The sequence below is a fragment of the Sinocyclocheilus rhinocerous genome, unplaced genomic scaffold (genome assembly GCF_001515625.1).
Source record: "Sinocyclocheilus rhinocerous isolate Xijiao unplaced genomic scaffold, SAMN03320098_v1.1 scaffold1339, whole genome shotgun sequence".
NCBI classification, from domain to species: Eukaryota; Metazoa; Chordata; class Actinopteri; order Cypriniformes; family Cyprinidae; genus Sinocyclocheilus; species Sinocyclocheilus rhinocerous.
The window spans coordinates 620-15,641 of record NW_015634830.1 but is presented as its reverse complement, the minus strand read 5'-3'; the positions used below and the strand labels follow the sequence as shown (position 1 = coordinate 15,641).

Genomic DNA, 15,022 nt, shown 5'->3' with positions numbered 1-15,022 from the left:
ACGACGTTGCATTGTTTGATTTTTTTTTTTTCATGTACAACTACTTGTTTGCCATCCAAAAAATGATGGCATATCCTTTGTCAGCATTTTGTATTTGTAAATTGTTACCCCTTTCTTTGTACGATACAGAAAATTCCTCTACATGGCGATTCATAAAGGTGACCGTTTGAATAAACAATTGTTTTTCAATGTGAAAAACTGGAAAAGACCACTGCAGACTTTATTATAAGCTACAATCACGCAAAAATAAAGGTATAGTTGACATCTGAAACGATAACTTATACAAATAGGTTACTATGGAGCTTGTTTCTGCTACGAGACACAAAAATTAAACTTATCTCACAATTCTGACTTATTTTCTCGCAATTCTGAAACAAATTCACAAAAATCACAATTGCAAGAAAAATGTCAGAATTGAGAGACAAACTCACTATTCTGATAAAAAATTAAATTCTGAGAAAATACAAGAAAAAAGAATTGCGAGGTATTAACTTGCAATTGCGAGGGAAAAAAAGTCAGAATTGTGAGATTAAACTCAGATTTGCGAGTTTCTGAGAAGAAGATTTGGAACGGTGAGAAACTCTTAATTGTAAAAAAAAAAAAAAAAAAAAAGTCACAATTGTGAGATGAAATAAATAGTTTTTGTTTTGTGTGGCAGAAAAAAACTGAATTGCGAGATGTAAACGCAGAATTCAGAGGAGAAAGTCAAAATTGTGAGATATAAACAAAATTACAGGATTTAAACTTGAAATTGTTAAAAAATAAATACATTTTAAAAAAGTCAGAATTCTAAGTCTGCATCTCGTGATTGTGACATTTTTTTTTTACAATTGCACAAAAAAGATTGAAAATTGAATGGAATAAAAAGTTGCAATTGTATTTTATACTGTGGCGGAGACGGGCTTCCATAGGTTACAGAGAACAAATCTGGTTAAAAATCATCATGTCAGCCCCAGTTACAGCAGCAAATCCAGTTTTGTTAATATTGAATGTTTATTTCTTGTGTAAATCTGTCATCTTTTTCGGGGCTTACACATGATAGACACGTTTCAGGTGGTCCGACCTGTTTATACGTCAAATAATCAGCACCCTTGTGTATTTTTTTCTCCAACTGTTGTCTTGTACAATTTTCTGTTTAGTTGAACATTTGATCATTTTGTTTGTTTCGTTTTGTTTGTTTGCTGTGTTTTGTTTTTCCTCTGTGCACATAGAAGATCCTCACGGCTGTTTTTCTGCCCCATCATGCACCTGTATTGTAGAAATTTTTGTTTAATCATCAGCACACACTGTCTCATCAAAACTTTCCCCTCGCTTGTTGATTTTGTGCCGTTGCGTGTGGAAACCATGTCACTTATTTAAACAAACCAACAAATCCATCTGTCCAGGATCAAACTGTGTCATGGTAAACTAGTACGGATCGACAGTTTTAGTTTTTCAAGGAAAGCCATGCAGTGACGTGTACAGTAAATATTGGAATGAAATGAAAATGAATCTTGCTGTGTGTAAATTATTCAACAATTAACTGTTTATATGAAATTTATGAATTAAAAATTATTGGGGAAAAAATGGCTTGCAGTTGTGTCTGTTGCCAAGATAATGTATAACTTTTGTACATATAAAGAGAGATAAAGGCAAAAGAACAACCAAAATCAAAATTTCTCATTTTATGTTCCACAAAAGACTAATTCATGGAATGACATGAAGGTGAGTAAATTATTTAAATTTAATTTCTTTTAGTAAGTTTTGGATGAGCTGCTATTGAAAAAAAATATTTTTAAACAAACATTATATTTTATACACAATGACAAAATTTAGACAAAATGCCAATAAAAGGTACTGTAATGAAACCAATATTAAATGGTACAACAACATGGTACACAAATTTTCGGCACTTGTGTTAAAACACGTGAATATTTCATATTAAAAACGTTTGGAGAGTTGTAACGTCTTTTATGAATAGATATAATTGTTTCATACTTGTCCCAGAGTAAACTGTGAAAATCTGTTGTAAAAATATGACACAAATTACTAATTTGTGGCTTCATTTTACAACATTTTTCCCCAGTCAACTTTTTTTTTTCCAGTGTCCTCTGTTTCTACTGAAGACAGCAGCGTCAGTGAAGTGCTTGAAATATGAAGAAAAGTCAAAGTAAATATAATTTGTGGACAGTATTTTGTTGAATTATGCAGAAAAGTTAAAAAATTTCATATAAGTGTGTGTATTTGGGATACATAAAATGCTAGCTATAAAATTAGCATTACAAAGACGAAGGAGGTTTTGTTTTGTATAATGATAATGTAATTTCCATCATAATTTCCACAACCGAAGGTCTGATTTGAGATGTGCTGGAGATGACACTAGTGGAAATGATGATTTTTCAGGGACCGAAAAAAGACAATTCTCATATCTCAAGACCAATTAAACGGTGACACTTTACAATAACATCCCATTAGGTAACATTAAAAATTAACCACATTAACTAACATTGAGCAATACATTTGTTACTGTATTTATTAGTCTTTGTTAATGTTTGCTAATAAAAATACAACTTTTTCTGCATAAACTTTTCAGTAATGTATTAGAAAATGTTGACATTAACAAAGATTAATAAATGCTAATAAAAGTCTTTTTCATTGTCAGATCAAACTAACTAGTGAGGGTGTAAAAAAGTGTTTTAAGCAGTGTTATTTTATAGTATTATTTTTGTTATTTCATATTTACACATTTTATTTGGTTTTATCATTTTTATTGATATTTTATATTATATAAAAATACAATTTCTATATAACTCTTTATTTCAGTCGTAATTTTAGTGCACAAACTTATTTTAAAAAATATTTGCCAAGGTAATATTTCTCATTTGCATTTAAGTTTTGTAAATTTAAGATTGAATGTAATATTTCTGTTTCATACTTGTCCCAGAGTAAACTGTGAAAATCTGTTGTAAAAATATGACACAAATTACTAATTTGTGGCTTCATTTTACAACATTTTTCCCCAGTCAACTTTTTTTTTTCCAGTGTCCTCTGTTTCCACTGAAGACAGCAGCGTCAGTGAAGTGCTTGAAATATGAAGAAAAGTCAAAGTAAATATAATTTGTGGACAGTATTTTGTTGAATTATGCAGAAAAGTTAAAAAATTTCATATAAGTGTGTGTATTTGGGATACATAAAATGCTAGCTATAAAATTAGCATTACAAAGACGAAGGAGGTTTTGTTTTGTATAATGATAATGTAATTTCCATCATAATTTCCACAACCGAAGGTCTGATTTGAGATGTGCTGGAGATGACACTAGTGGAAATGATGATTTTTCAGGGACCGAAAAAAGACAATTCTCATATCTCAAGACCAATTAAACGGTGACACTTTACAATAACATCCCATTAGGTAACATTAAAAATTAACCACATTAACTAACATTGAGCAATACATTTGTTACTGTATTTATTAGTCTTTGTTAATGTTTGCTAATAAAAATACAACTTTTTCTGCATAAACTTTTCAGTAATGTATTAGAAAATGTTGACATTAACAAAGATTAATAAATGCTAATAAAAGTCTTTTTCATTGTCAGATCAAACTAACTAGTGAGGGTGTAAAAAAGTGTTTTAAGCAGTGTTATTTTATAGTATTATTTTTGTTATTTCATATTTACACATTTTATTTGGTTTTATCATTTTTATTGATATTTTATATTATATAAAAATACAATTTCTATATAACTCTTTATTTCAGTCGTAATTTTAGTGCACTTAAACTTATTTAAAAAAATATTTGCCAAGGTAATATTTCTCATTTGCATTTAAGTTTTGTAAATTTAAGATTTAATGTAATATTTCTATTTTATTTGTAATTTCAGCTTTTTATTTAAATGACTGAAAACTATTTTTAAATCGTTTCAGTTAACAGTGCTTCAGAGTTTGTCCCAGATAGTGGCCAAAGTTGAAGAGGGTTTTGTCATTTTTATTAGTTTTGCTTTTTAAAAAGTATTTCTGTACAGCTTAATTTTTTTCAGTTTTAGTAGTTTCAGTACTTCAACTTCAACTTATTTTAAGTAGTTGCCAAGGTTAACATTTCCCATTTGTTTACATTTTTCATCAAATGTTTATATTATTTATTCCAGCTTTATTTCAATTAGACAAAACAACTTTTAATAGTTTTAGTTTACAGCAACAACTTTGTTTTAGGGAGTTTGTCTCCCACAGTACCAAAAAAAAATTTCCAAAATTGAAGAAACACCCACATACTGTTGTACTGAATGGTTGTCATATTTATATACGATGGTATTTACATGATCCTCATTTTAGTAAAACCACAAAAAGACACTCAGTTCTGTTATTGAGACAATTTCTCAACATTGTGTTGTCAAAAGTGCAATACAGTTAGCAGGAAATAGCAGTGTTTCATCACTAGTCAGTGAAGTGTGAGCAGCAGCTAGTTTATGCAAAACACACTCTTCGAAGGGGTTCGTTCACCACGTCAACCACCAGCATATTTGAGTGCTGCTTATCTCTTCCAAACCCCTGCACAAATGCACTCAGTGTGGGAGCTATGCAGTCATCACATCACATGCACAAAAAGACTGTTTGAATTTCTTTCTACAGTTTGAATTAAAACGTCCACCATCGCCATGTTTGGATCGTACCACGTCCGAAAGAAGGGCCTCGTATGTGTGTGTTCACGTAAAGGCCATGTGTCTGTGCTGAATGTCAGTCTGAAGAGGAAGTTGTAGCAGTGTTGTGCGTTTAGGCTGTGGTTAACGCAGCACTCGGCTCTTTTCAGACGCTTCAGCTGCCAGAGAGTCGTGTGTTAGATTCAGAGGAGGAAGTTTTGCTAGTTGCGGATAGTCGTTTGTGTTTTTGGATTGGGGTGAGTACGTAAAAACGTTAGTTTTAGTTCATACACAATAAAAATGCTAACTTTGTACGATTGGAACTGAATCTGTGGCATTGTTCTGTTAAGTCATTATCTTCTGCAGCTCCAGATAAGCTATCATGCAGCCTTTAATGTGTTTAATCTCGAGTTTTGAATGAAGTTTGGACGTTCTGGCCTATGAGAACCCAACTTGAGCTCGACTTGATGGATTTCACTGGTACTTTCGGCCATTATTGCTTCACCCGTTTCATTTAAGGAACTGCCAGAAATGCAGTTCACTCTGGTGCAGCTGAATGACAAAGTGTAGAAAATCATACTTGGTGTTAGTTGTGTCTGTCTTTTTAAAAGCAAACTTGTTATTTTTCAAGAGCAACCGTTACGACGCTTGTTTGTGCTCTTCACAGATGGTGTTTTCCACTTTCACTATTGCACACCGTTATAAATTTCATTTTAGTCCACCTTGCAAAAATACCATTGTTTTGCTTTGTTTTTTGGACATGTGAAAATACTATGGTACTTTGAAATAGGCAATGTACAATGTTTTTTAAATGGTATTCCCAAGAATACCATGGTCGTACCATTATATATTTTTGTGTGTGTGTGTGTCTTATATATTTTTGACAGAAATATTATGGTAGCTGTATGAATATGGCAGTTGCACAATACCATGGTTTATACAGTACATTGGCCCCAAAAATATTTGGGCATTTGAGCCAAACTTAAAATCAACATTTTTACATTTTATTGCCTGAGATATTTCAGATTTGTTTTTTTAAATGTAACAGTTTATTTTAATGTGTCAAAGTTACATGTTACATGTACTTGCTATAGCAATAACAATAAATGGTAAAATTCCAAGCAACTAAACTAAACCCCTAAACTTAGCCCTATAGTAAGTACATGTACTGTAGTTAATTAATATTACCCAGTTCTTATTTGTATAATTAGACTAACATCTACACCTTAAAACAAAGCGTAACCAACAAAAATTATACAGCGCAATTATCAGGAATTGATGTACTGGTGAAAAATATCTATATGGCAGGCTATTTGAAGGAGAGGAGACTAAAAATAAATGGCCTTGATGATGTCAGCAGAACAGGAAAGTCGTTTGAGGGGTGGAGCAAGTTGTTACGATTTGATGAAAGTTTCCAAATAATGTAAAATAAGTGTGATTTAAGTGTCCAAATAATTTTTGAAGAGACAATACTGTGGTATTTACCACCTGATGCCGTCACTGTGCCATTTTTTGTAGGGGTAGTATTAAACAAAGTTCCGCCCCATTCCGATCCAGCAGTGCTTCCTTTCTCTCTTTTATCCCTACCTCTCTCTCTCTCTCTCTCCCTCTCTCTCTCTCTCGCTGTGAGCCCCCACCGCCGTGCCTCTTGACTTTGAATCATATGTTAGTTAATCCCCGGCGGTTCCCTCCACTGATCTGGCTGTGGGACTCTAGTTTTCCTCATATCTCGCTCATCAGCTCCTCTTGGAGAGACTCGCTGGACGTTCCACATGGCAGATCCACCTCTTCACAACTCCTGGCCCTCGTTCTCATGGATGAAACGATGGTCCTTCAAAAGAGGTAGAGAGGATGATTGTGTCTTTCTGGATCTCTGGCATCGTTCCTTCCACTTCTTAACACTCTTCTGTGCTATTTCTGACCAAAAAAAAAACAAAACAAGGCAATATCATATTTTTTTTTAGATATAATTCTAAAAATGATTTATGTAGTTTATAATACAGTAATTTATTACATATATTATTGTGTCTTTAATATAATTTAATAAGTTATGTCCATTAAATTATAACTAAATTCCAGATTACCAATGTTTTTTGTAGAAAATATAAATACAGGTAATATAAACTGTAGTAACAAAGTTATTTGGTGAGAACTATGGTTACAATGGTATTTTTGTAAGGGAATGTCCAGAATATATTCAGTATATGTGTGTGTGTGTATCTGCCTACTTCATTGGAATATTTCAGCTTTGAAAGTATACTGAGTGTTGCTTTATTTTGGCTTTCTAAATCAGTTGTGTGTTTCTACACTGGTGCAGTGGGGTTTTTTCAGCCTTTTCTGTCTTAAAATTTCAATAGTTGAGGAGGTGTTTTGTTTGCTTATGATTGAGTTTGACACTGATGTTATGGTGCATGCATTTGTGGTCTGTCAGACCACCGGTGCTCAAGAGGACCGGTCACATTGCCAACAGAATGAGCTTTTGCATGCAGCTTTCATGACCTGACTGCATGTGTTAGCACATACAAAACCACATTTTCACACTTATGACAGTTCTGTGTGATTACGTCATTACTGCATTTTGTGATAAAAGATGGAATAACTGGAAACCACCAGACTCCAAAACGGGAATGTTGGATGTGTATTTAAATACTGAACGCAGGTGTACTCAGAGACATGGTGCTCAAACCAGTGATGTAAGTTTGATTCTGACATGCAATTTCCTGATCCCATGTCATTTCCTCTCTTTGCTCTACTATTCTTTAAAGAGAAAATGGCAAAAACAAGATTAAAAAAATAACATGCGCTTTTAGTGTTTAGCCATTAGCACATTTGCTCTAAAACATTGAGCTTCTGACATTTCCTGATCCTATTCCTCATCTTTCTCCCATTAATTTTGTTGTATGTCTACTATTAATGACAGATACAGTAGATAGATAGACAGACAGATAGATAGATAGATCAGTATCACGCCAGTTCAATTAGTGTACTTGAGTTGTATTTAAAAGCATCTGTGATGGTGGCAATATCGCAATGACATTATTGCAATGGAGCTCTGCATTGCTTTACTGCTTTGGGGTTCCCCCTGTAATCCTCTTGGAAAAGCTGAAGACTGGCATAACATAAATCTGCAAATTGCGATTGGCAAACGTTTAACTTCCTCCAGGGATTCGACTACTCAAGTGCATGGGACAGTTAGGCTATTTCGAGCCTGTTTCCTTTTATTTACACCAAAATGAAACGTTGTATCTTAATAGTGTGTGCATTGACCTTGAAGTGTGTGAAAAAAACTGAAGTTTTCAGCAGTAGACCTACAGTAACTCTTGTAAAAGCTTTTTTTTTTTTAAGTATTTATGTCGGAGCATATGGTAAGAAGGAGCAGCCATAAAAGGATATTTGAACATGACAAGCATCATGGTGCTCTTATAGTTTACATATCACTTGTCTGATTCGGATACAAACAACCTCACCGCTCTCAGACTCTGTCATTCGTCTAGGGCCGAGATGATTTACACCAGAAAGTACTGTACAGTTCATTCATCCATCGTTTAAGGACAGGCAGTCGGTGAAGGAGAATGGTTCTGGATTGGACTTTGGTGTCTGGATTTTGTCATAGTTTATATCATTATTGTCATAATCACCTAGTCAATCAGGTACTCTGAGGTTTGGAAAGGTCACTTAAGCAATGCCCCAGTTTTGGTGGGCCTTATTTTAACTCCAAAGGATGGTTCTTGAGAGTGGAAGGAAAATTGAGCAAATCTCAAAAGATGGAGAACATTGACTCTACATTCATAAAAAAATACAGGTTCTGCAATGGTTCTTTTGGGGTTCTGCAGTTGGTGATATGTTTCTTTTGGAGAAAAAACAAGTTCATTTTCAGGTCAGCGAATTGATTCCAGGTAGAGGAAAAGTCAAGCATTTCTTGGTTCTTTTGAAGCATAAGTACTTAGATAGCATTCTGAAGAACCTTGGGTTCTCCTATAGCGGGGTGTCAAACTCAATTCCTGGAGGGCCGGAGCCCTGCAGAGTTTTGTTCCAACCCTGCTCCAACATACATACAATGTAGTTTTCAAATAAGCCTGAAGGACCTGATTAGATGGATCAGGTGTGTTTAATTAGGGATCTAAATTCTGCAGGGCTCCCACCCTCCAGGAATTGAGTTTGACACCCCTGTCCTATAGCATCAGGCTGGAGGCCATTATATACCTGCTATCAAACACAACCCAGAGTTTTGCTTCTGTAAACTAATGCTTCCATTTTGCATCAGATTAAGATCTTCTGTTTACAGGGAAACGTTTCAAGCTTCAACTGACTCCAGCTGTGTGTTGATGTAATATGCTAGAGTTAATGGAAGCCACTGATAAGTTCTGGCAGTAGCTATTTAGAGTATTTTATTTAGGGTATGCCGTCATACTGGCGCTCCAGAACCGTACCTTTATTATTGCTATGTCACAATCCTCAGGAATAAACACAATAGATATGATGTAATTAGATATCCAGAATTAAGTGTTTTGTCTGGTGCACAGCAACAATATGTTTGATAAGGCACCTGACCAAAAGCAACACTGCAAGTCTGAGATCAAGAGATCACAATTATGGATAATATTCCTAGCTAAATTCATGGTGGAACGCTTTGTGTTTTAGCCTCGGCTTGCAAACCATGCTCTCAACTTCGTGCCCCAGTCTCAGCACCCAGCTCCTCCTCATCTTTGTCCCCGAGCTCTATTCCAGAAGACGTCTTCTTTAGCAGTTCACCTGAGGACAAGGTAAGACCCTAACCATAACCTAACTCTTAAACTAAGGCGAATGATTGATAAAAAATTATGCTCAAGCCCCTAATGTTGACCCAGGAACATATGGAAAATGAGTCCATGTGACTTGTTCTTTATGTAGGCTACATGTCTTTTTGAAATTATATCATAGCTTTGTGTGAGGAACAAACTGAAATTTATTTTAAAAAGAGTATTGTAATATCTTTACTTTACCACTGGTTCCTCCATTGGGATTGTTCTTGTCAGTGTACTGTATTGGATCGATGTGTCTGCTTGATGACTGTGCTTACTAATAGCCAGTGGCTCTTGCATCACACAAGAAGTTCAGCTTACTGCATCCTCTTTCAGTCCATGAATGACACTAGCGTGAGCCTTACTTGGACTTCACATTATTAGTCATGTGTCCTGTGATGTTTTTGTTGTGATAAATCAGCTGTCCATGGGTTTCTTGCTTTCAGATAAATTTCTTGACTGAGAGCAACGAGTGCAGCAGTGAGGAGGACCTTTTAGACCTCTGCTCTTCTTTGAGAGATTCTGAATATTTCAGAGACCTGCAACTCGGATCCACTGAACCACCATACAAACAACTTCTGGTCTTAACTTTACCTGTTTCTGACAAAAGTACAGCCCCTTTGGTACCTCCTGCGTCCACACCAGAAAGTCGATCTAGGCAGAGTTCCACAGAGTTCGACAGCCGTCAACTTTTCCAGACAGACAACACCGTGATTTCCACTGGAGGGGATGCCATGGATCGCTTGGTTGCTATCAGAAACTCAGAGTTCCAGGATTATCCGGAATCCGAGCAAGATGAGGACTCGGACACGGATAATGTTCCTACATTGGTTAGATCCATGTCCACATCACGTAGACACAGCTGGGGAGTGCCAGTGTCGCCGATTGACCTGGGAAGAAGGTAAGACTCACTTTTTCAGTGGTCCCAAATGGTGGTCCTCAAAAATGTCTAAATGTCATTGCCATATCTAACTGTGATATTAGAAAATCTTTTAGAAGTGTTTGTCATTTGTTTGGTAACGGAGTGTGTCACACTGTTGTATGTGTGTATGTAAACATAGAAACTTCCAGTCAGGTGTGTTGAGGCAAGTTGGAGCTAAACTCTGCAGGACACCGGCCCTCCAGGACCGAGTTTGGACAGCCCTGATATAGACCATAGGTCTTCAACCCTGCTCCTGGAGACCCACTTTCCTGCAGAGTTCAGCTCAAACCCTAATCAAACACACCTGAACCAACTAATCAAGGTCTCCAGGATCACTTGAAAAGTCACAGGCCAGGTGTGCTGATACTGATTGGAAAGAAACTCTGCAGGACAGTGGATCCCCAGGAGCAGGGTTGAAGACCTATGATATAGACACTAAAGAATCCTATACAGCCATATATCTTTTTTGCTTAGAAAACTGAACTTAAAGCACTGAAAAGAACAACTGAATACATGTAATCCTGACCTGTGTTGCTTTGGAATTCCAGACGAGCAGGAGTTGGAAGAGGGGCTGCAGTCAGTAGAAGGACGGAGTCATGTGTAAGTTTTAACATCTTTGTTTTGTGTAAGAGCACAATAGTAGCTATGGCAAGGTTATTTTGAGCCAGTGAAGTTAACATAATTCTGAAGGATTACTGAAGGACCTTGGAATCTGTCAAGATGATCAAGTAGCTTCCATGATGGTTTCCTGGAATGCATTTAGCATACAGTTGGATTAGTGAGACCAGTCTGTCTGAAAGGTCCACTTAAGTGCCTTGAAACACGCAGCGTTATGCTATGTGGTGACGTACTTTCAACTGAAACATTAAGACTGGGGGGTCCCGATGTTCGGCGCGGATTATCTGGTAATGTGAGGTGTTCACCGATCGAATCTTGCACCTCCCGATCTGCTCGCACACAAATCTAATCTTAATGATATCTTGTAGTGTGTGATACTCCACAATGTTAAAATCTCGTAGTGTGTGCGCATGTTTAAGATTTGAGGGAAGATCATCTGCAAAGATTCTCCTTATGTGTGTGCTGCAACCAGATTTCATAATCAGTTAGGATTTTAAAACTCCTGTAGTGTAAGCCCGGCTTAAAGCCGCATTTAACAGCTTATAACAGCCACGGTCTAATTAGATTAGCCCTTTAGATTCTATGAGACTTTTACTAAAGCAAAACAGTGATTATAATGATGCTGAGGATGTGTAGTTTGAAAATTGTGTAATTTATGTTGGTGCAGGGCACCGGTGTTATCTCTTCTACTCGTTAGTGCCGTTTGTCTAACTTTGAATGTACCGGGTGAGTGTAGAAAGCAGCTAGCACACTAGCTAACATTTGTAAACATCACTGAAATATCAATGACATCTGCAGCGTGAGATCACTTGAGGCGCTCCCTCTGGCATGATAATCTTAATGATATCTTGTAGTGTGTGATACTCCACAATGTTAAAATCTCGTAGTGTGTGTGCATGTTTAAGATTTGAGGGAAGATAATCTGCAAAGATTCTCCTTATGTGTGTGCTGCAACCAGATTTCATAATCAGTTAGGATTTTAAAACTCCTGTAGTGTGAGCCCGGCTTAAAGCCGCATTTAACAGCTTATAACAGCCACGGTCTAATTAGATTAGCCCTTTAGATTCAATATGAGACTTTTACTAAAGCAAAACAGTGATTATAATGATGCTGAGGATGTGTAGTTTGAAAATTGTGTAATTTATGTTGGTGCAGGGCACCGGTGTTATCTCTTCTACTCGTTAGTGCCGTTTGTCTAACCGTGTCTTCTCCTAATCTGATCCAAACCGCTATAAAATATAGCATTCTGTGTAGAATTCAAATTTAGTGGTCTACGCGACTCGCGCATATGATCTGCTCCGTGATATCGTGTCTCTGGACCCGAGCACACTGTGCGCGTGACACAACGCAAAACCAGACTTCTTTCAACCCAACGGAAAGCATATTTACACTGTCTTAATCGTTCCTTATTCCCCATATAGTGCACTACGTGCCATTCAGCATACAGAAAATACTAGTTCTGTGAACAAGTGACCTATTTCAGCCGCAGTTTCAGCGTTTATTTATAGTGTAGTGGGCAGGACATTTCAGATTCTGGAGAGCATTTGATTGGACAGAAAGTTTGATGAGAAGCTGAAGTGAAGGGTGACGTCATCAAAACCATTGATTCATATTGCCGGAAGTGAGAGACTGTAAGTTTTGAATACTTATATCTTCTAAATACAAGTTTTGTCATCGTTTTGGAGCACACTAGCTTATCGATAACTACAAGGCTAACATATTCATACTAAAAGCCAAAAAATTTACATTTTGATTTCATGGGGACTTTAAAGTCCTGTGTAATTAGCTGGTTTGGGGTCCTTTTTTATTTGCATAAAACTAGTAGTCCTCAAAACATCCCTTTATGCAAATATGCTAATAACAAACATTGACAAGCATAGTTTTCAGTCCTGATGTATTTCCTGTTGCAGGGTGGGACATATTGAAGGACTTGTTCAATACAAGCCAATAGCATTTAGCTAAATTGCACTTGCTAGTTGGCTGCAGCTAGTATCAGGTGGAGGGGCATTCTCAGTCTAGAGAGCCGTTTGATTGGACAAGAATGTAGTGCAGGATGATGTCAATATTTTGGGTCTGTTTTCATGAAAGAGACCTAAATTTTAATTTATCAGCTTTTAGAGCATGCTAAAATATAGCTTAGCCTAAAAGCTAATAGACAGGAACTAAAAGGAAAAAATCTAGATAAACTAATCTAAACAAGTGTTTTTTCCATTAACCTGAAGGAAGTCATGGGTGATTGTAGCCCACCGTGGATGTAGCCTGCTCCTGTACTTGTGAGCTAGGCAGTAGATTTTGTGCTGATGGTTTTATTTGGACAGCGGCCCGCCGTGTGCCCTGCCGCTGCCACACATACTTAGCCTCAGTGTCTTGTTTGTCTCAGGCTGATGGTACAGAAAGTTCTGCAGGAGCTTAAGCAGTATCATGGGTAAGTAAACGGTGTGAAAGAACCTATCGTGCCCTCCTACAGACTAACAGAGTGGCCCACGTTTGGTTTGCAGGCCCGAAATAGAAAGCATTGTTTCTCACTTGGCTGTCTTGAACATGTTGTGTATGTTTGCATAATTATGGCATACTATATATCTTTTTTGTTTACCACTCTTGCTGTATTTTTAAACCTGGTGAGGCTTTTCCTGGTTAGGACGTCCTTGTTTTATCTCAAAACCTGCATGAGAAACCATAGCGTGCTTTTAACAAGGTCATGAAACGTTTGCACAGCAACTTAGGCTTCTAACAGCAGACTAGCAAGAGGCTGTGTTCGGAATGGAAAACTAGCATACTGCAAAGTACACACTGTATACTTACTTTTCTATATATATATTTTTTAAAGTTTTCGGTTTAAAAAGTAGCGTGCTATATTGTGTAAACTCTATGTCTGGGTAAAATGAGACAAGAAAGAAATGTCAAAATTGTGGTTGATGCAGTTTTCACTCTAAAAAAGGAAGGTTTATTCAAACATTTTGCGTTGTGGGTTGCAGAAAATTTGCATACTGCAGAAATTACAGCAATATTCTATTCCGAACATAAAAATGGAATTGCATGATGCTTGCTGCATACTGTGCACTATGTACTACTACTATAGAATAATTCTGTTTAACCCGTAGTATGCACATTGTCACTTGCTGAAAGTTTTTGTAGTATTATTTTAAATCCCAAAAAAACTTTTGCTAGTCCAATCAAATAGTCTAGTATGGTAGTTTGCCATGCCGAACATATCCAGAGTAATTTTGTAGTAAGCATGCATAGGTTGCCAGTGGAGAGTCTTACTCTGAATTCATTCAATCCTGATCGTTATTATCTTGGATTTTCCTCAGAGCTAAACACAGAACTTCAAGCACAGAAAGAAAGGAGGTGACAGGGAATTTCACGTGGTATGAGTTTCTTACCATTGAGTAAGTCATAGACCTTTTTATGCTGTTCTTTATATAATAATCACTTGGATATACTCTTGTTCTCAATCAATCATTTGAATTTTAAATGGGCTTGATGTTGTTTTTTTTGTAGAAATGACGGAGAAGAGGAGGAAAGACCTGAGCGTCTGGAAAAAGGTACCAAAGTCAAGCGGACTCTGAGCTCACTGAGGAACCGCATGACCGGATCCTTCAACAAAGACAAAGTAATCACACACACACACACACACACACACACTGACATCACTCACACTCGGGCTGTGGGATAAAATCATATACATTTCTGCTGAACTTTGCAGCAACTTCTGTGTCTCTGCAACTTCCTCCTTTTCTTGAATGTAGAAAGACACTAAACTCGCCCATGCAGACTACTGGGAAAGTTTTGACCTGCTCTTTGAACTAGACAATGTGCCAATTGTATACTGTCTTTTAAAAAAATAAAACCCACAATAAGTTAATGAATCTCCCCTTTTTTTTTTTTAAAACCTTGATCAGCTGATATACTAGATATATCTAATTATTTTGGTTAAATGGCTAATATATTGTAAAATGTTTATATTTTTAGGACTTAAAAATGAGGTCTCTCACTAAGAATTGTCCAGGTTATATTTATATGATTTTCCTGTAGTATATATTTCAGCAAAATTAGAGTAAAGAGTAAAATAATTAGGAAATGCA

General features: G+C 36.4%; 1 protein-coding gene across 2 annotated transcripts; it reads left to right on the top strand.

Annotated features, from left to right (window-relative positions):
* The first annotated feature begins 10,703 nt into the window (after positions 1 to 10,703).
* LOC107745997 (uncharacterized) lies at positions 10,704 to 14,787 on the top strand. 2 transcript variants are annotated; one of them, XM_016560027.1, is made up of 5 exons: positions 10,704 to 10,919; positions 13,318 to 13,362; positions 14,249 to 14,326; positions 14,439 to 14,550; positions 14,687 to 14,787. In XM_016560027.1, exons 2-5 carry the CDS (start codon positions 13,322 to 13,324, stop codon positions 14,783 to 14,785), a joined length of 330 nt encoding a protein of 109 aa, XP_016415513.1. In that variant the 5' UTR covers positions 10,704 to 10,919; positions 13,318 to 13,321; the 3' UTR covers positions 14,786 to 14,787. The 2 variants fall into 2 exon arrangements, 1 of the variants encoding a protein (XP_016415513.1); XR_001640645.1 differs by lacking the exon at positions 13,318 to 13,362 and having other exon boundaries at positions 14,439 to 14,787.
* The last annotated feature ends 235 nt before the right edge of the window (positions 14,788 to 15,022 follow it).

What these genes read in the sequence shown, in the direction of transcription:
- LOC107745997 (XM_016560027.1), top strand. Translation starts at nt 13,322, where the DNA reads ATGGTACAGAAAGTTCTGCAGGAGCTTAAGCAGTATCATGG. An exon ending in GAGCTTAAGCAGTATCATGG is followed by an intron (nt 13,363 to 14,248) that starts GTAAGTAAACGG and finishes GATTTTCCTCAG; the next exon opens with AGCTAAACACAGAACTTCAA. An exon ending in GATCCTTCAACAAAGACAAA is followed by an intron (nt 14,551 to 14,686) that starts GTAATCACACAC and finishes TCTTGAATGTAG; the next exon opens with AAAGACACTAAACTCGCCCA.